The sequence below is a fragment of the Thalassophryne amazonica genome, chromosome 12 (assembly GCF_902500255.1).
Source record: "Thalassophryne amazonica chromosome 12, fThaAma1.1, whole genome shotgun sequence".
Taxonomy (NCBI): Eukaryota; Metazoa; Chordata; class Actinopteri; order Batrachoidiformes; family Batrachoididae; genus Thalassophryne; species Thalassophryne amazonica.
In genome coordinates this window covers 3,378,070-3,400,117 of record NC_047114.1, presented here as the reverse complement: position 1 = coordinate 3,400,117, position 22,048 = coordinate 3,378,070, and the positions used below count along the sequence as shown (strand labels likewise).

Genomic DNA, 22,048 nt, shown 5'->3' with positions numbered 1-22,048 from the left:
AGAAGAAGAATTTTAAATTCTATTCTAGAATTAACAGGAAGCCAATGAAGAGAGGCCAATATGGGTGAGATATGCTCTCTCCTTCTAGTCCCCGTCAGTACTCTAGCTGCAGCATTTGAATTAACTGAAGGCTTTTTAGGGAACTTTTAGGACAACCTGATAATAATGAATTACAATAGTCCAGCCTAGAGGAAATAAATGCATGAATTAGTTTTTCAGCATCACTCTGAGACAAGACCTTTCTAATTTTAGAGATTGCGTAAATGCAAAAAAGCAGTCCTACATATTTGTTTAATATGCGCTTTGAATGACATATCCTGATCAAAAATGACTCCAAGATTTCTCACAGTATTACTAGAGGTCAGGGTAATGCCATCCAGAGTAAGGATCTGGTTAGACACCATGTTTCTAAGATTTGTGGGGCCAAGTACAATAACTTCAGTTTTATCTGAGTTTAAAAGCAGGAAATTAGAGGTCATCCATGTCTTTATGTCTGTAAGACAATCCTGCAGTTTAGCTAATTGGGTGTGTCCTCTGGCTTCATGGATAGATAAAGCTGGGTATCATCTGCGTAACAATGAAAATTTAAGCAATACCGTCTAATAATACTGCCTAAGGGAAGCATGTATAAAGTGAATAAAATTGGTCCTAGCACAGAACCTTGTGGAACTCCATAATTAACTTTAGTCTGTGAAGAAGATTCCCCATTTACATGAACAAATTGTAATCTATTAGACAAATATGATTCAAACCACCGCAGCGCAGTGCTTTAATACCTATGGCATGCTCTAATCTCTGTAATAAAATTTTATGGTCAACAGTATCAAAAGCAGCACTGAGGTCTAACAGAACAAGCACAGAGATGAGTCCACTGTCCGAGGCCATAAGAAGATCATTTGTAACCTTCACTAATGCTGTTTCTGTACTATGATGAATTCTAAAACCTGACTGAAACTCTTCAAATAGACCATTCCTCTGCAGATGATCAGTTAGCTGTTTTACAACTACCCTTTCAAGAATTTTTGAGAGAAAAGGAAGGTTGGAGATTGGCCTATAATTAGCTAAGATAGCTGGGTCAAGTGATGGCTTTTTAAGTAATGGTTTAATTACTGCCACCTTAAAAGCCTGTGGTACATAGCCAACTAACAAAGATAGATTGATCATATTTAAGATCGAAGCATTAAATAATGGTAGGGCTTCCTTGAGCAGCCTGGTAGGAATGGGGTCTAATAAACATGTTGATGGTTTGGATGAAGTAACTAATGAAAATAACTCAGACAGAACAATCGGAGAGAAAGAGTCTAACCAAATACCGGCATCACTGAAAGCAGCCAAAGATAACGATACGTCTTTGGGATCGTTATGAGTAATTTTTCTCTAATAGTTAAAATTTTGTTAGCAAAGAAAGTCATGAAGTCATTACTAGTTAAAGTTAATGGAATACTCAGCTCAATAGAGCTCTGACTCTTTGTCAGCCTGGCTACAGTGCTGAAAAGAAACCTGGGGTTGTCTTATTTTCTTCAATTAGTGATGAGTAGAAAGATGTCCTAGCTTTACGGAGGGCTTTTTTATAGAGCAACAGACTCTTTTTCCAGGCTAAGTGAAGATCTTCTAAATTAGTGAGACGCCATTTCCTCTCCAACTTACGGGTTATCTGCTTTAAGCTACAAGTTTGTGAGTTATACCACGGAGTCAGGCACTTCTGATTTAAAGCTCTCTTTTTCAGAGGAGCTACAGCATCCAAAGTTGTCTTCAATGAGGATGTAAAACTATTGACGAGATACTCTATCTCACTTACAGAGTTTAGGTAGCTACTCTGCACTGTGTTGGTATATGGCATTAGAGAACATAAAGAAGGAATCATATCCTTAAATCTAGTTACAGCGCTTTCTGAAAGACTTCTAGTGTAATGAAACTTACTACCCACTGCTGGGTAGTCCATCAGAGTAAATGTAAATGTTATTAAGAAATGATCAGACAGAAGGGAGTTTTCAGGAAATACTGTTAAGTCCTCTATTTCCATACCATAAGTCAGAACAAGATCTAAGATATGATTAAAGTGGTGGGTGGACTCATTTACATTTTGAGCAAAGCCAATAGAGTCTAATAACAGATTAAATGCAGTGTTGAGGCTGTCATTCTCAGCATCAGTGTGGATGTTAAAATCGCCCACTATAATTATCTTATCTGAGCTAAGCACTAAGTCAGACAAAAGGTCTGAAAATTCACAGAGAAACTCACAGTAACGACCAGGTGGACGATAGATAATAACAAATAAAACTGGTATTTGGGACTTCCAATTTGGATGGACAAGACCAAGAGTCAGGCTTTCAAATGAATTAAAGCTCTGTCTGGGTTTTTGATTAATTAATAAGCTGGAATGGAAGATTGCTGCTAATCCTCCGCCCCGGCCCGTGCTACGAGCATTCTGACAGTTAGTGTGACTCGGGGGTGTTGACTCATTTAAACTAACATATTCATCCTGCTGTAACCAGGTTTCTGTAAGGCAGAATAAATCAATATGTTGATCAATTATTATATCATTTACCAAAAGGGACTTAGAAGAGAGAGACCTAATGTTTAATAGACCACATTTAACTGTTTTAGTCTGTGGTGCAGTTGAAGGTGCTATATTATTTTTTCTTTTTGAATTTTTATGCTTAAATAGATTTTTGCTGGTTATTGGTGGTCTGGGAGCAGGCACCGTCTCTACGGGGATGGGGTAATGAGGGGATGGCAGGGGGAGAGAAGCTGCAGAGAGGTGTGTAAGACTACAACTCTTCCTGGTCCCAACCCTGGATAGTCACGGTTTGGAGGATTTAAGAAAATTGGCCAGATTTCTAGAAATGAGAGCTGCTCCATCCAAAGTGGGATGGATGCCGTCTTCCTAACAAGACCAGGTTTTCCCCAGAAGCTTTGCCAATTATCTATGAAGCCCACTTCATTTTTTGGACACCACTCAGACAGCCAGCAATTCAAGGAGAACATGCGGCTAAACATGTCACTCCCGGTCCGATTGGGGAGGGGCCCAGAGAAAACTACAGAGTCCGACATTGTTTTTGCAAAGTTACACACCGATTTAATGTTAATTTAGTGACCTCCGATTGGCGTAACCGGGTGTCATTACTGCCGACGTGAATTACAATCTACCAAATTACGCTTAGCCTTAGCCAGCAGTTTCAAATTCCTTCAATGTCGCCTGCTCTGGCCCCGGAAGACAATGACTATGGTTGCTGGTGTCGCTAACTTCACATTTCTCAAAACAGAGTCGCCAATAACCAGAAGTTTGTTTTTTCCTTTTTTTTTTTTTTTTTTTTTTTTTTTTTTTTTTTTTTTTTTTTTTTTCTTCTCGGCGGGGTGTGTCGTCGAGTGGGGAAAAAACGGTTAGAATGTGAACGGGGTGGCGGTGTACACGGGGCTTCTGTTTAGAACTACGCTTCCTTCTCACAGTCACCAGTCAGCCTGCTTTCCCGGCTGCTCGGGATATGCCAGAGGGGAACTAACGGCGGCTAAGCTACCTTGGTCCGCACCGACTACAGGGGCCTGGCTAGCTGTAGAATTTTCCACGGTGCGGAGCCGAGTCTCCAATTCGCCCAGCCTGGCCTCCAAAGCTATGAATAAGCTACACTTATTACAAGTACCGTTACTGCTAAAGGAGGCCGAGGAATAACTAAACATTTCACACCCAGAGCAGAAAAGTGGGGAGAGACAGGAGAAGCTGCCATGCTAAATGGCTAAGAGCTAGTAGCTGCGCTAAGCTAGCGGATTCCTAAAAACACGCAAAGTGAATAATGTGTAAATAATTTAGAGGTGATTCAGCAGAAGGAGTGCTTTAGTTAAGGCACGTGAAGATTACACTGGGAAACAAATCGTAATCTAGATAACTAGATCAATCTAACTGCGCAGATTAAACAGCTAACAGATACAGAAAAACACCGCTGTGCTCCGGAACAGGAAGTGATACAATACCGCAGTGAGATCCAACCACCAGTAGAGGCAAGCAATATACCAACAGCAAAATTACTGCCAATGAATTTAACATTTTTTTTTTTTATATTTGAGCTAATTTTGCAGAATCCATAAATACAATTAATCAAAAGAAATCATATATATGGAAAGTAAAATAATGCAGTCTATTTTTGTTGGGAGGTCAGTGAACATGAAGTTATCTATAGTAAGAAATGGAAAAGTAAATTATCAATAGATAGTGACGGATTAGACATGACAATTGTTAAAAGAACTATTTACTGCATTCTCAAACCGCTGACCTATATTTTAATCTCTCCATACAAACTAATGTGTTTCCTGAGCAAATGAAAGTGGTTAAAGTGATCCCTATTCTTAAAATGGGGATGAACACAAATTTAACAACTATATGTCACTGCTATCATAGTTCTCTAAAGTTCTTGAGAAATGGTTCACACAAAAACTAACAAATGTTTTGGAGAAACATAAATTAATTAGCGAAAAACAACATGGATTTAGATCTCAGCGATCTATAAGCTGAGCACTCATTGAATTAATAGAAACAATTACAACTGCAGTTGAAGGAAAAGAGTAAACTGTAGGAGTGTTTATTGATCTATGCAAAGCATCCAATACTACTGATGATTAGGGGCACAGCACACCAGCAGCTTCAAAGTTATATCACAAATCATCAACAGTATGTACATATAAATGGATTAAATTCTATTTGTAGAGAGGTTAAATGTGGAGTTCCGCAAGGATCAGTTTTAGGACCTTTGCTTTTTCTCTTGTTTATTAATGATATATGTGAATTTTCTAAAACGCTGAGTTTTTTGTTGTTGCAGATGATACCAGTATGTTTATTCAGGAAACAAGCTGTTCAAATAACAGAAATAATAGGGGAAGAAATGATAAGTAAGAAACTGGTTTAATTAAATAAGTTTGCTTTAAACTGGGATAAAACAACTATAAGATTTTTGGCAATCGAAGGAAGAATGATGATGTGAAAATGACCACTGATGGAGTTAATATTGAAAGAGTTAATGAAGTTAAGTTTCTTGGTGTTGTTAGATGAGAAATTAAATTGGAAATCCCACATAGATTATACAACAAAGAAAGTTAGTAAAACTGAAATGAACTGAATGAATGGACTCTGACGTATGTCATCAAAAATAACCCGAATCATTCAAAGCGTGAGTAAAAACCCTGATTTCTGGTAATTTCCAGAAAACTCTCATCACTGAAAGTTGTGATGTCACATACTGTCAGCCGCAGCGCACCTCATTTGTTTTTTTATTTCAGTCTGTGTGCACTGCTCTGAGCTCACAGAGTTTACGGCCTCACACACACACACACACACACGCGCGCTCCCACTAACATTTTTCCAGCTTCATGTTTATTCTGTTTGACAGAGAACCAAATAAACCCTAACCCTGCTAATCTCTGTGTCATTTCCAGTCATCTGTGACTCACTCTGTATAATTTCTTTTCTGTGTTCATGTTGATTGATCTAACTGAGGGGAATCCCAGCTCCCAGGGCCTATTTACATGCATCTGCATATTTAAATAGGGGCGTGGAAAGGGAGGAACTTAGTACGTCTCAATTCCACGGTCAGTGGGATGCCAGTTTCTGGGATTTAGTATACGCCATGTTTTAGTAGGAAATCCACACAAGTCTTTGTACATGAGGTCCCCGGAGAATTCACCAAAATACATAACAATCAACTTGACATCAGTGGAGTGAATCAGATCAGCCTGTGGACCAGGATCTGTACCTGTACCTGGACCAAAACACATGCGTGTTTGACTGGTCTGACTGGTTGTGACACAGGCACCTCCCAGTTTATACCAGCTGTTGAAAGCAGGCTGCCAGACTAATATCTGCTGAAGGTTATCAAAAGAAACAACAGTTCCACCCCTTTTTACAGCCGCCAGAGGAGTTTGATTTTATCAAAATTTTAGCAATAAAAAAAATCAAAAGCCAAGTCTGAACAAATTTTTATAAAATCAAACCCCCTCTGACAGCTGTAAAAAAATAGTGTGTGCATCTTCAAACAACAAAGCATTTTACTGACGGCAGAAAAATCTGTAAATTTTATGATATTCAAGCAAAAAAAAAAAAAAAAAAACAATGTAAGGGAAAAAACATCCAGTTTTCCTCATTTAAACTTTGAACCCTTTAAAATCAGCTGCTACAGTTTAGTGTCATTCCAACGTGAGCGAGCTGTTGTCATTTTCAAGACGTGACTGATGACCTGCTTCATGATTCACAGAATGCACACAGAGAAGGTAAAATGCATTTTGAGAAACAGTTTTTCTTTTAGATTTTTTTTTTAAGCTGTTATCCCGGAGAAGAGTTGTTAAAGTTTAACCGCAGACTGAAGTTTTCCTGTGAGTTAATGAAAAATTTCAAAGAAAAAAAAAAATCATATTTTGCAACCTTAAGCTAAATTATATTTTAACCTTTGCAATGTTTTTTAGACAGTCAAATATTGACCAACCTGCTCTGGAAGCATTATTTACATCCATCGGAGCAGCGCCTACCTCTCCTCGTTGGGTCCGCTCAGCGGGTTGACTCCAGCGAAGCCTGGCATGTTGATGTGGTCTTTGATGATCATCATGTCTCCCACCTTGTAGTCCTGGTTGAGGCCTCCAGCGCATTGGTCAGGATCATCGTCTGCACGCCATCAGTTTGAAGACGCGCTACGGGCAGCGTGATCTGGAGAAGGAACGGTAAAGCGATCCAATCAGCCAAAGAAGAAGAAGAAACAGAAATAACATCACCAGAAAATGCCATGAGGTCACTTTGCATGTTTACAGCAACAAAAAGCTTGTTGCAGAGGTCTCAAACAAGGGGGACGGGGGCCGACCGCAGCTCACACCCAAAAGAAAGGCTTATTGTGGAACAGTCAACTGTTTTTTTTTTACGCTTGGTTGATGCCAGAATCTTCACACACCTTCTGGACGGGGGTAACCTTCGTACAGGTGGAACCTGCCCTGCATGCAAACACACGGCTTCCCTTTCAGGGTTCCAAACACCAGCTGACAGCATGTCCGTGCACTGCAAAACACACACAAACAGAGTCAGATTTTGGGCGTCATCACAACACACACACACACACACACACACACACACACACACACACACCACACACACACACACACACACACACACACACACACACCTGTGCTTTGGGGGAAGTCGGGAATGTCTGTGTACTTGATGACCTCCGGATCCTTGAGCATGTCAGCCAGTTTTCCCAGACCTGAGCCGCATACGATGCCCACAGTCGGCCGCACCTTGGTGTTAGCCAGCAGCCAGTCGGCTATGGCTCGGCACTCCTCGTAACTGTCACAGAGAGAGAAGAAAAACAAAGAAAGGTCAGATACTTTCCTAAATACAAACATTTTATCATTATGTCCCAGTTATGAACCAGGTTTTATAAACGTTAGTCGCTGTTAGAGAAATAATCCATTTATTTGATCAGTGTGCGCGCTGATGTCAACACAAATCTGGGAACAAAATATTCTACAGAAATTCATTCACCCAGTTCAGCTGGGAAGTTTTTCCGCTTGTGTCTCTGACATATTGTCAGTCTCGCTCTGTTTCATGCGTGTGGAGAGATAACAGGCAGCGCTCAGTGTTTCCATGGCGCCACTTTTAAAAATATTGCACTCTTCTTCACTTAAAGTGCACACCATCTGTTTCTGATGGATGATGTGTGTGATAGACCCCCCCTTCCAGACCAGTCACATAGCAATTTACACATAAACATAAACTAGTTTTTTTTTTCATCATGGTGGATTTCCTGCTGGTTACAACAACAGTACAGGTGCGTAACCAGAGAGGTGATGGGTCAAAGGGCCACCCCACTCAGGTTACAGTGAAGCTCCACCTTTGAAGACATTCTGAAGACTTTTTTTGCATGCAGCAATAATAAATAATAATGATGATAATAAAAAAATATTGTTATTGTTATTATTATTATTGTTGTTGTTATTAGCAGCAGCCTGCCCCGACTGTTTCCAGAAATACTTGAGCAGATGATGAGCATCCAGAGACCACAAACATCTGCAGTTGACATAACAGCCATTAACTAGCAATGGTCCAAGTATTTCCTTCTGCCTCTTTTTGTAGAAACTGTGAATTAACACTGACAGGCCCAGAGATTTTTGTTTCTGTTGCCTGCAGAAACAAAATGTGGAAACTGCTAGTTATGACAACTGTATGCTACATTTGTGTGCTTTGTATAGCAACAGGCCTTTTCTTTGGGAGAAAATTTTTTTTTTTTTTGTTTTCTTCCTGACGTTATACCTTCTGTTTGTCGTTATTCCAAGATGAAATGTTTTTTGTTGGGGGGGGGGGGGGGGGGGTGCTAACCCAGTTCTATGACACTGTCATTGTAATTGGTGTTTAGCCTACAACCAAATTACCATTCATGAAGGATTCTCACCAGAAATACTTCTGCCCTTCTTAAATGACAAGCAATAATTACAATAAGTGTTTTTTTATGACAAATAGAAAACTTATCTTGGATCAAATGATAAAATATGCTAAAACTGTTTGTTGGCTAAATAAAATATAAAATGAAAAATGGTTACTCTTAATACATGAATAACATATGACCTCAATGAAATTGACTGCAAAATGAATAATGTTGCAGGGGCAGTGGTGGCAGCAAACTGAGAAGTTATTTACTTCCACTTTTCCTGCACAAGTGCACACAGACGGTAGGCAGAAAACTCCAGACTCGCACGGGGAAGATGGCTTCAGATTGTGTCAACTCTTGATCTCGAAGATTGAAAGCAATATTTTGAGGAATTAAATATTGGAGACGAAGATGAAGTTTTTGGAGGCGTACAATTATTTTATCAGTTGTCACGAGGGATCGCTGTTATCAGCCTGTTGATGCAGACGTTGATTAGGGTGTCCCAAAAATGGCAACTTTAAAAAATTTCGAGTCTCACCCACCAAAAAGTTTCCTTTTAGTGAGTCATTCTCACATGTAAATTGTTTGCCAATCAGAAATTATTTAGAGGTGGCTCAAGGGTCACTAAACATTGAAAATCTAACCGCGACAATCAACATCGGTGCAATAATTGGAATGTCACATCTTTGCCACTTTTAGAACTATTAGATCACTACTTTTCCGATGTGTACAGTTTATTTGGTAATTTAGAAATTATAGCAGCAGATGGGGTGCTAGATGTTTACTGCAGTGACTATACAGGTCCAAACTTGGCTCCAAACCCAATTTGTGCAGAAGCTGGGCTTCATAGTCAGTCAGCCTATGATATTGGTCAGTCAGACAATTTATTTACATGTTATATTTACAATACTGTGTTTACTTACTTTTTATTTTGCCTTTATGGCTTTAATATTTTTTGGTACTTTATTGATAACTGTCTGCATTCTGCAAGTGCTTACAGATTAATCATAAATGTGAAAGAACAAACACTCTGTTAGGGCCATTTTTATCATTTCTGTATAATTAGTGCAATGAAAATACTTATATGAATACTGAAAATCAGCTGCTGGTTAAAGGTATGTAATGTTACTGTGATGCTTTCATATGGAATATATCAATGTTTCTAGTGTTTAGAGAAACCAAAACTGGTGAGTGTCCATACAGTGCTATAGTTTTTCTTTCACTTCCCATGTCTTCCAGGTTTCAGATCTGCAAAAAACTGGCAAACCAGGTTTTACTATTTCTTTGCTATTTTGCAGGAGAATGGCACGACCCATCAATTTCTAAATTACCAAAGGAAATTGTACACAAATGAAAAGTAGTGATCTAATAGTTCTAACAGTGGCAGAGATATGAAATTTCAATTATTGCACCGATGCCGATTGTCGCAGGTAGATTTTCAATGTTTGGTGACCTTGAGCCACCTCTAAATAATTTCTGATTGGCAAACAATTTTACATGTGAGAATGACTCACCAAAGGAAACTTTTTGGTGGGTGAGACTCGAAATTTTTTAAAGTTGTCATTTTTTGGGACACCCTAACGTTGATGTCTGTCTGAGCTCTTTCTGCTGTCTGGTTCCATCTCTGTGGGCTGAGTACAGCAGCAGGATGTGCTTTGAAGCTGAGGAACTTTTTAAACACAGTCCAAAATAAGACACTCCTGCACAGTCCGGACGGCGTGCACATCGTGCGTCAGGCTGCAGTTCACCTGTGTTACAGTAATTAAATGCAGTTCTGTATGTCTGCAAGACTGAAAAAAAATGGAGAAAAAACAATGAACCAGAGGTTTCGCTGTGACCCCCCCCCCCCCCCCCCCCCAAAAAAACAAACCCACCACAATGAGGTGACCACTTTAATTATATACACCTGCACATTGATTACATACACCTGTGTGGATCACATGACCCCCCCCCCCCCCCAAAATAAAAAAGATTCACAAACACAAAATCAGCCTGTGTGTGTGTATTCATACATTTATACATTTTAACAACCTGAAAGCCACCAGACCAGCTAGAACTGAACCATGGGTTCCTGGACAGTCACCTCTGTGTTTCTTCTTGCTAGCTTTATTTCTTCCACGGCTTACAGTCATTTTGATGCCGGTGAGCTCAACTTTACACTTTGTGATTGTCCGTTTGTCTGCAGAATCGCTCTTGTGTGTGTTAAACTGTTTTATTTAAAAATGAACCAAAAATCAGATCGTTGTTAGTTTGCAGCCCTCATAATTACTTCAGTCACAGTTTATCGCCTAAATGTGGAGCTGCACAGAGAAAACCAAAGGAAAAAAGAAAACTACAGATGGGGAGGTTTGTTTTTAATGTGATGAGTTTGAACACAGGGTGAACTCATGTGATCCATCTACCACCTGTACTGGACACAATTCTGAGCCAAACCGCATCTGATCCTTGAGGCTAAATGCTGCAAAGTGAAAATCTTTCAAACGGACTGTCATCCATCTGGACGTGATGTGTTTTTTATGCACAGCACTGATCTGTCAGCGTTTGATGGATCACCGAGTGCACGGTATGAACGGTGACAACTTCAAATATTACGCACAGTCAGTGGCTGCGGAAGAGCTTTCTGCCTACTGGTGTGGGCCCCGCCCAGCGCGTGACATCATCGCGATTCCTTCTATCAGCATATAAGCTTAGGGCTAGTGGCCGGCGATCTTAGTATTTCTTCTGTTTTTCTTGTTGTTAATGATGACAAATTATACTGTATTTCTTGTCTTTTGATGCTTGATTCTGTTTTTTCTCTGTTTAAGCTGCAGCTCCATCCAGAGATGTGTGTGGTATTTGTGCTGGAGATCCTCCTGTCCTGTGCACCAACAGCTTTTCCTGTATATTCGTTTTGTGAATTGTTCTGTAATTTGTGTCTGTATCATGGCCCAAGCAGAGGGTCACCCCTTTGAGTCTGGTCTGCCTGAGGTTTCTTCCTTAGAGGGAGTTTTTTCTTACCACTGCTCCTCTGGGGGTTAGTATGGTTAGACCTTACTTGTGCAGCAGAAACAAAAATCTCCGGGCCTGCCACTGCTATTTCTTTGCCTTATGACATCACAAAGGTCCAAAAGGACTCAGGACTTGAAAGTCATAGTAATGATTTGCTCTTATTACATGCTCTTTTGATGTGCTCCTATTAGTTATTTATTGTTTGTCAAATATTTTCAATCTTTTTATAGGCTTCTGTCTGGAAAACTGTTTCTTGGACATGGCATAATTATAATATGATATAATAATATAATTTATGTTCCTCTGAGTGGAGTCTGCACAGGATGCTGGAATGTGACACCAACAGAAGGACTGCTGGAGAGAAGGGATGCCTGCATGCACGTACACACTCTCTCACTCCCTCACTTCCTCATGCTTCTGAAGCTTTAATGGGCTCAATCATTGTTACTGTGCAAACAGTGCGTCATGATCAGGTGATGAAACCCGAGGCTTTCACACACCCTGACTATAAGGTGTATATCCCAAAATGCACTGAAACTACATTTCATCTGCTCTCCTTCAGGCTGACTCACTGTCTGCAACAATGGTTTCCCAAGTGAGGGGCGGGACCACGAGGTCCTGCCGGGAATGTGTGTGGGGGGGGTTGGTTGCTGGAGAAACTACAACAAAAGCCGATTTTGGAACAATGAGGATGTTTGCAGTCATTTAACTTTCGCCCTGTTTGTAATTAAAATATTTTTAAAAAGCACTGAAAAGAGTTTTAACTGTGTGAATCTGGCAGTTTTTATTTCCTTCCATCAAAAATGCTGAAAATACAGCTTGATGGACTGGATGAGGGCAGAACGTGTTGCGCCGCCAACGGTATGAAAATTTTACATCACGATTATTGTGACCAAAGTGATCACAGTTATCGGAATTATTGTGGTATTGTTAAAATCTGTTCAAAATGCTCAAAAAGTAATGACACTCGAACTGAAATAGTGTCACCAAGTTTTAAACGACGTATTTGTCGTATTTAAATATTTTATAAACAAAATATTATTTTATAATACTTTACATATTGACATATTTAAAATAACAATAAAACCTTAAAAATGCCAACTTTAACATTAAAGGAATAGGTGTGTGCACCTGCTTCGGGAGACTTGAATGATGCTGTAAATTTTTTCCACACCGTGCTAATCTGCCACAAACGTTCGGTTCTTTAAAATTTAGTGTCAGATATTTCTGTTATTTATACCAGTAAACATTACATCCCTACCCGCCACCAACAGGTATCACCACAACTTGAAACTAGCTCACGTGTCATTGCTAATTTCCAACACAATTGTCATTTTTGCAACCAATGGCCACCTTTCAGTGCTTGAGCTCATCTAAGCGTCCGTGGGCATGTAGGATTAAAATAAGCTGTGATGAGCTGCATCGTGAGCCGTAGCACCACAAACCACCAAAACCGAATTTAAAGTTGAGTAGAGTTTTTCTGCTATTATATTGGCTTCACCTCAGGGAGCTTTGGTGTCTAACGGCTATTTTCATAATGATAAATCAGCTATTTTCTCGATTAGTTGTTAGGTCCAAAAAATGGTGGAAAACGTTGACTGGTGTTATCCCACACCCAAGGTGATACCTTCAAATGTCTGTGTTTGGTCCATGGTCCAAAGATATTTAGTTTACTGCCAGATAGGAATAAAGGTAGACACTGAAATCAAAGACTTTTAACAAAAAAATACCAACCTCAAAATGATAAATCTATTTTAATACTTGTTAATCATTGCAGCGCTACGTCACTTTCATGTGGTATTGTTCTGTGATCCACCGTTTCCATTTAAAAACTAATTTTTAACGAGTATTTTTTTTAAATTACTCAAATCTTCAGTGTTTTTAAATGACTGCTCAAAACCCCCAAAACTCATTTCAAATTATTTTTTATTACATATGTCCCCTTGAAATATGCATTTTGATAATAAATTCTAATATTCGTCTAAATGTAATTTTAGAGATCTGAGTTTTAGTTCGGACTAAAAACTGCTGTTAAATATGGATTTGTGTATAAAACTAATTAACTGTCACATAAACACAAAAGCTTCTCTGAATAAAACTGGCAGCAGTTCTACAAACATCATTTACTCGCTTAATCCGTTTGAGTTCCGGTTGAGATAAATCGCTTTATTCCATCACGAATGACGTCATGAATGAACTCACGCGCGGTACTGGAGGGGGTTTTTGTCCTCGCGCCGGGACAATTTGGCGCGTTGGTGTCACATTTTAACATCAAATACAACAAGTGTTGTTTAATGTGAAGCAGAAAACTGACTAACACACAAGTTCCGGTAACTACTGTCGTCATTAGTTATTTGGTAATCATTGTTTTGTAAACGGAATTAAAAACTAGCGTCCGGATGAAACAGTGCGCGAAACTAAAACAGTGCTTAAAATCTAATGTTTCAAAAAAAAAAAAAATCAAGGATGATTTTTACTCACGCGGACGTCGGCAACATGATGGATGAGTAAAGAGGACAAAGTCAGCAGATTGATCCGTGTCGGACTCAGTCTCCGGGTTTCTGATGCTACCGGATCAGGGCTTTGGTTTTTGCTTCGCCCCCCCTTCTCGAACTATGACACACCCCTGCACGTCACGGCAGGTCTTGGCGCTGATTGGTCAAAGCGCAGGTTTGCGTTCCAGTCACTGGTCTGTATATATTACATACGGATCAGTGGTTCCCATGGCAACGGTAGAAACCAACACGTATGCTGCCTTCACGTGAACTTACAGAATCAGATTTCAGACACTCACATATGTTTATTTGAAATGGGACAGTGCATATTAATGAACATAGTTACATGTAAATATGCCGGATTATAGCAGGATGCTAATTTCCATCCGTAGTCCCAGTAACACAGAAACAGACTAAGATCACACAACATACCAAAATACATTAATCATGACAGAAAAAAACAATTAAAACAGAATATACATACAAATTTTTACAATTCAAAGTAGCAATAATTGATAGTTAATAAGCAGCCAACAGGTGGAGGAACCAAAAGAGTTTTATGATGGGTGCTGAGGTGCAAAAGTACTGTATTAAAGTGCCAAGTGCAAAGTGCTTCAGTGCCTGGTTGTAATTGTATATGACATTACTCGGTTGTATTGCACGTTGCCCAATACACTCATTGGCACATGCACAAGTGCATGTGCCAATGAATCTATGCCCACTCATTGGCATGCCCAATGAGTGGGCATAGATTATGCAAATTAGTTTTTGTAAATTTATACAACAGAACATCAATACTATGAAATGTGAACACATTTTATTGTTTTATTACTTGTTTTTCTGTTTTGTGTTATCAATAACTGCATTTATTCTTCCAAAATAAACAAAAATCAAACAGAACCATGATTATGTTTTGAAAAAATGTGTTTCAAAGCCACGTGTTGGAAACTGATGTACCATCACTACAGTTATCCACTTCCATAGTGCGACAACGAAAATACACAATATCATTTCTTTAGATGTAAAAAAAATCTACCAAAGTAAGCATCTAGTAAATAAATCCAATATAAAAAATAACTGTCTGTGAATACACTGCTGGCCATCAAATTTAATAAAATGACACACAAGTCATTTATTATATTCAAAAAATGATTCAGTGTATTTGAGCTCATAAATGATTTTTAATAATTTATCAGCATCTCAGTTTCCTGAGAGCCAAATTAAGCTCTGCATGTCCACTTTAATATTACTTTAATTCTCCTTATCTCAGCTCCGACAAAATAAATGGTTATACAAATACATCTGAGAGGGAGAAGATAAAAATGAGAGGAGAACAGGAGCATGTTTCTTAAATAAGCAGCATTAAGAACTCAAACTCTCAGTCATTTCCTGAACATTTGGAGATAGGTTTGCCTTTTATCTCATCCCGTAACATGTTTGCCTTATGACATCACAAAGGTATGTGCTGTTGTTCCAATATTGTTTTAAATCCTGATTATTCTGGAGAGAGAGAGAGAGAGAGAGAGAGAGAGAGAGAGATGGGGGGGGAGGTGAATGTAAAGGCCTTCTGTGTCTGGTTTAAATTCTGACAGGCCATGAAGGCAGCACCATGATGCGGATTCTGTGCTGATGCAATAATGCAGTTTGCATCAACTCAGGAAATGTGACCCAGACACAAGAAAATGTTTAAATTGTATTATGTCTCTGACCTTTTTTTTTCTTTTAGTATGTCAATTTATTAAGACCCCAGACATACTAAAAAGGTCAGGATATTTTATTCGATTCTATCTTCCTGATATAAGAGTGGGCCAATAAAATGTTACTGTTTTTGTAATCCAAAGAAGAGGAGAGTGGATTGAACATGTCATCAATAATTGAACTGTGCGGAAAAGAAGAGACAAAGACCTTTGGTATCAAATGTTAATTTGATGCTTCTGTTACAAGTCTGTAAATAAAATTTTCGAATAAGTTCTCATTTCAAAAACTTGTGTACGATCAGAAAGTGGTAACATTTTATTATATATATATATATATATATATATATATATATATACGAGGGCTGTCAATAAAGTTACGGTCCTTTTTATTTTTTTCAAAAACTATATGGATTTCATTCATATGTTTTTACGTCAGACATGCTTGAACCCTCGTGCGCATGCGTGAGTTTTTCCACGCCTGTCGGTGACGTCATTCGCCTGTGAGCACTCCTTGTGGGAGGAGTCGTCCAGCCCCTCGTCGGAATTCCTTTGTCTGAGAAGTTGCTGAGAGACTGGCGCGTTGTTTGATCAAAATTTTTTCTAAACCTGTGAGACACATCGAAGTGGACACGGTTCGAAAAATTAAGCTGGTTTTCAGTGAAAATTTTAACAGCTGATGAGAGATTTTGAGGTGATTCTGTCGCTTTAAGGACTTTTCACGGTGCGAGACGTCGCTCAGCGCTCTCAGGCAGCATCATCAGCCTGTTCAAGCTGAAAACCTCCACATTTCAGGCTCTATTGATCCAGGACGTCGTGAGAGAACAGAGAAGTTTCAGAAGAAGTCGGTTTCAGCATTTTATCCGGATATTCCACTGTTAAAGGAGATTTTTTTAATGAAAGACGTGCGGACGGGTCCGCGCGTCGGGACGCAGCCGCCGCAACGCTCCGCCACAGGAAAAACACCTCTGTTGAAAGCCTTAAGGACAAGTTGGAACATGTCCTGCCTGTTAAACAATTTCTCATATACTCACTCCACTGAAAGCCATCAAAAGCCGCCTGGATTTTACAAATGGTTATCAACACGGAGGTGTTTTTCCTGTGCCGCTGCACCGCACCGGCTGCGTCCCGACGCGCGGATCCGTCCGCACGTCTTTCATTAAAAAAATCTCCTTTAACAGTGGAATATCCGGATAAAATGCTGAAACCGACTTCTTCTGAAACTTCTCTGTTCTCTCACGACGTCCTGGATCAATAGAGCCTGAAATGTGGAGGTTTTCAGCTTGAACAGCTTGATGGCGCCTGAGAGCGCTGAGCGACGTCTCGCACCGTGAAAAGTCCTTAAAGCGACAGAATCACCTCAAAATCTCTCATCAGCTGTTAAAATTTTCACTGAAAACCAGCTTAATTTTTCGAACCGTGTCCACTTCGATGTGTCTCACAGGTTTAGAAAAAATTTTGATCAAACAACGCGCCAGTCTCTCAGCAACTTCTCAGACAAAGGAATTCCGACGAGGGGCTGGACGACTCCTCCCACAAGGAGTGCTCACAGGCGAATGACGTCACCGACAGGCGTGGAAAAACTCACGCATGCGCACGAGGGTTCAAGCATGTCTGACGTAAAAACATATGAATGAAATCCATATAGTTTTTGAAAAAAATAAAAAGGACCGTTACTTTATTGACAGCCCTCGTATATATATGTATGTATATATGTATATGTATGTATATATGTATATGTATGTATATATGTATATGTATGTATGTATATATATATATATGTATGTATATATGTATATGTATGTATGTATATATATATATATGTATGTATATATGTATATGTATGTATATATGTATGTATATATGTATGTATATGTATATATATGTATGTATATATATATACTCAACAAAAATATAAACGCAACACTTTTGGTTTTGCTCCCATTTTGTATGAGATGAACTCAAAGATCTAAAACTTTTTCCACATACACAATATCACCATTTCCCTCAAATATTGTTCACAAACCAGTCTAAATCTGTGATAGTGAGCACTTCTCCTTTGCTGAGATAATCCATCCCACCTCACAGGTGTGCCATACCAAGATGCTGATTAGACACCATGATTAGTGCACAGGTGTGCCTTAGACTGCCCACAATAAAAGGCCACTCTGAAAGGTGCAGTTTTGTTTTATTGGGGGGGGGGATACCAGTCAGTATCTGGTGTGACCACCATTTGCCTCATGCAGTGCAACACATCTCCTTCGCATCATCCGTGAAGAGAACACCTCTCCAACGTGCCAAACACCAGCGAATGTGAGCATTTGCCCACTCAAGTCGGTTACGACGATGAACTGGAGTCAGGTCGAGACCCCGATGAGGACGACGAGCATGCAGATGAGCTTCCCTGAGACGGTTTCTGACAGTTTGTGCAGAAATTCTTTGGTTATGCAAACCGATTGTTTCAGCAGCTGTCCAAGTGGCTGGTCTCAGACGATCTTGGAGGTGAACATGCTGGATGTGGAGGTCCTGGCCTGGTGTGGTTACACGTGGTCTGCGGTTGTGAGGCTGGTTGGATGTACTGCCAAATTCTCTGAAACGCCTTTGGAGACGGCTTATGGTAGAGAAATGAACATTCAATACACGAGCAACAGCTCTGGTTGACATTCCTGCTGTCAGCATGCCAATTGCATGCTCCCTCAAATCTTGCGACATCTGTGGCATTGTGCTGTGTGATAAAACTGCACCTTTCAGAGTGGCCTTTTATTGTGGGCAGTCTAAGGCACACCTGTGCACTAATCATGGTGTCTAATCAGCATCTTGATATGGCACAGCTGTGAGGTGGGATGGATTATCTCAGCAAAGGAGAAGTGCTCACTATCACAGATTTAGACTGGTTTGTGAACAATATTTGAGGGAAATGGTGATATTGTGTATGTGGAAAGAGTTTTAGATCTTTGAGTTCATCTCATACAAAATGGGAGCAAAACCAAAAGTGTTGCGTTTATATTTTTGTTGAGTATATATATATATATATATATACATATATATATATACATATATATATATATATATATATATATATATATATATATATATATATATATATATCATATGAAAATCCTCTTCAACCTATATTCAACTGAATACACCATAAAGACAAGATATTTAATGTTCAAATTGATAGACTTTGTTGTTTTTGTGCAAATATTTGCTCATTTTGAAATGGATGCCTGCAACACGTTTCAAAAAAAGCTGGGACAGTGGCAACAAAAGACTGGGAAAGTTGATGAATGCTCAAAGAACACCTGTATGGAACATTCCACAGGTGAACAGGTTAATTAGAAACAGGTGAGTGTCATGACTGGGTATAAAAGGAGCATCCCCAAAAGGCTCAGCCGTTCACAAGCAAAGATGGGGCGAGGATCACCACTTTGTGAACAACTGTGTGAAAAAATTAGTCAAACAGTTTAAGAACAATGTTTCTCAACGTTCAATTGCAAGAAATTTAGGGATTCCATCATCTACAGTCCATAATATAATCAGAAGATTCAGAGAATCTGGAGAACTTTCTACACGTAACCAACACTGAATGCTCATCACCTTCGATCCCTCAGGTGGCACTGCATTAAAAACCAACATCATTGTGTAAAGGATCTTACTGCTTGGGCTCAGAAACACTTCAGAAAACCATTGTCAGTTAACACAGTTCGTCGCTACATCTACAAGTGCAAGTTAAAACTCTACCATGCAAAGTGAAAGCCAAACATCAACAACATCCAGAAACACCGCCGCCTTCTCTGGGCCCGAGCTCATTTGAAATGGACAGACACAAAGTGGAAAAGTGTGTTGTGGTCTGATGAGTCCACATTTAAAATTGTTTCTGGAAATCATGGACGTCGTGTCCTCTGGACAAAAGAGGAAAAAGACCAGCCAGATTGTTAGCAGCGCAAAGTTCAAAAGCCAGCATCTGTGATGGTATGGGGGGTGTGTTAGTGCCCATGGCATGGACAACTTACACATCTGTGATGGTATGGGGGTGTGTTAGTGCCCATGGCATGGACAACTTACACATCTGAAAGGTACATCCAGGTTTTGGAGCAACACATGCTGCCATCCAAGCAACGTCTTTTTCTTTTACAACAGCGTTGCTTCGTATTAAAAGAGTGCTGGTACTAGACTGGCCTGCCTGCAGTCCAGACCTGTCGCCCATTGAAAATGTGTGGCGCATTATGAAGCACAAAGTACGACAACGGAGACCCCGGACTGTTGAACAACTGAAGTCGTACATCAAGCAAGAATGGGAAAGAATTCCACCTACAAAGCTTCAACAATTAGTGTCCTCAGTTCCCAAACGCTTATTGAGTGTTGTTAGAAGGAAAGGTGATGTAACACAGTGGTAAACATACCACAGTCCCAACTTTTTGAAACGTGTTGCAGGCATCCATTTCAAAATGAGCAAATATTTGCACAAAAGCAACAAAGTCTGTTATATGGCTGGGGGGGGCCTGGCTGCCGGTTTGTTTGTCTTTTTGTTTTCCTCCCAGGTGGCGTGCATTTGGGACTGAGTGGCTGTGTTGCTGAGGCTGTCAGGACCTCACCCTGATCACCTGCGACTCGTCAGGACTCACAGCTGAGGTGCATCTGGATGGATTGGAGCATGTTGGCATTTAAGACTGGAGTGCACAGTGTGTATTTGCCAGAGACTTGACCTTGTGACCAGACGGGTGAGATCGTCATCTCGGGAGCCATCTCATCAGCAGCGGATGCTGAGAAACGTCCAGGTTTGATGCACAGTCTGTGAAAGAGGAGGGGGTGAGGTCTCACGCTCGTCAGCACACTTCCTGAGGTACGTTGGATTTTGTGACTAACAGTTATACAGTCAGTAAATGTGGTGTCCCTCACACCTTATTGTATTGAGCTGTTTGTTAGTCATGTATCAGCTTCCACTGCGGTGGAGTTTTGTGAACTGGATGTTCCATGCCTGCAGGTTGGAAGCTGATCAGCAATCAAGCCAGGAAGTGTTTGCTGTTTGTACACCTTTAAGTGTTCTGTGTGTAGAGTGTGGACTCACATAATGGTTCCTTCTTTCACAGACTCGGTTGTTGCGGCCACCTGGGGGGTGTCGGCGGGGTCCTTGGGTCTGAAACAGCTTCTGGCTCCGGACCGTTAGCGCTGCTGGGAGCGCACCACGCCAGACCGCACCTTTCTGTATTATCACTGTTATGTATTAAATTCAGTTAGCCTTTGTACCGTGCTCTGCTTATTTCATACTGGGTCCTTCAAACGCTGGTCGGTTCTCCGAGCTGCGTCCGACACATAACAAAAGTCTATCAGTTTGAACATTAAATATCTTGTCTTTGTGGTGTATAAATCACATTATATTCCCAGCTTTGTTAAATTAAATCACAAAGCTTTATCCACAGTTATGCATGCTAAAAATTAATCCAGTTATGGCTATGATTTTTTTCCTAAAACAGAAATCTTTATTATGTTAATTTACACTTAACACACACACACACACACACACACATATATGTATATATATATATGTATGTGTGTATTTCAAATAAATCAAGTCTGAGACCAATTATACCAATTATATTTACACTCAACAAAAATATAAACGCAACACTTTTGGTTTTGCTCCCATTTTGTATGAGATGAACTCAAAGATCTAAAACTTTTTCCACATACACAATATCACCATTTCCCTCAAATATTGTTCACAAACCAGTCTAAATCTGTGATAGTGAGCACTTCTCCTTTGCTGAGATAATCCATCCCACCTCACAGGTGTGCCATATCAAGATGCTGATTAGACACCATGATTAGTGCACAGGTGTGCCTTAGACTGCCCACAATAAAAGGCCACTCTGAAAGGTGCAGTTTTATCACACAGCACAATGCCACAGATGTTGCAAGATTTGAGGGAGCGTGCAATTGGCATGCTGACAGCAGGAATGTCAACCAGAGCCGTTGCTCATGGATTGAATGTTCATTTCTCTACCATAAGCCGTCTCCAAAGGCGTTTCAGAGAATTTGGCAGTACATCCAACCAGCCTCACAACCGCAGACCACGTGTAACCACACCAGCCCAGGACCTCCACATCCAGCATGTTCACCTCCAAGATCGTCTGAGACCAGCCACTCGGACAGCTGCTGAAACAATCGGTTTGCATAACCAAAGAATTTCTGCACAAACTGTCAGAAACCATCTCAGGGAAGCTCATCTGCATGCTCGTCGTCCTCATCGGGGTCTTGACCTGACTCCAGTTCGTCGTCGTAACCGACTTGAGTGGGCAAATGCTCACATTCGCTGGTGTTTGGCACGTTGGAGAGGTGTTCTCTTCACGGATGAATCCCGGTTCACACTGTTCAGGGCAGATGGCAGACAGCGTGTGTGGCGTCGTGTGGGTGAGCGGTTTTCTGATGTCAATGTTGTGGATCGAGTGGTCTGTTATGGACGAAGAACACA

The 22,048-nt window shown here is 40.2% G+C and overlaps 1 protein-coding gene across 1 annotated transcript in view; it reads right to left on the bottom strand.

Moving 5' to 3' along the window:
• pnp5b (purine nucleoside phosphorylase 5b) overlaps nucleotides 1-21,692 on the bottom strand; it is a 29,326-nt gene extending 7,634 nt beyond the window's left edge. Inside the window, 8 exon segments of the mRNA XM_034183671.1 lie at nucleotides 6,511-6,625; nucleotides 6,628-6,685; nucleotides 6,922-7,013; nucleotides 7,016-7,027; nucleotides 7,152-7,315; nucleotides 13,866-13,951; nucleotides 15,130-15,136; nucleotides 21,681-21,692. Coding sequence (XP_034039562.1) covers nucleotides 6,511-6,625; nucleotides 6,628-6,685; nucleotides 6,922-7,013; nucleotides 7,016-7,027; nucleotides 7,152-7,315; nucleotides 13,866-13,882 — 458 coding nt within the window. The 5' untranslated portion in view covers nucleotides 13,883-13,951; nucleotides 15,130-15,136; nucleotides 21,681-21,692.
• Between the last annotated feature and the right edge of the window lie 356 nt (nucleotides 21,693-22,048).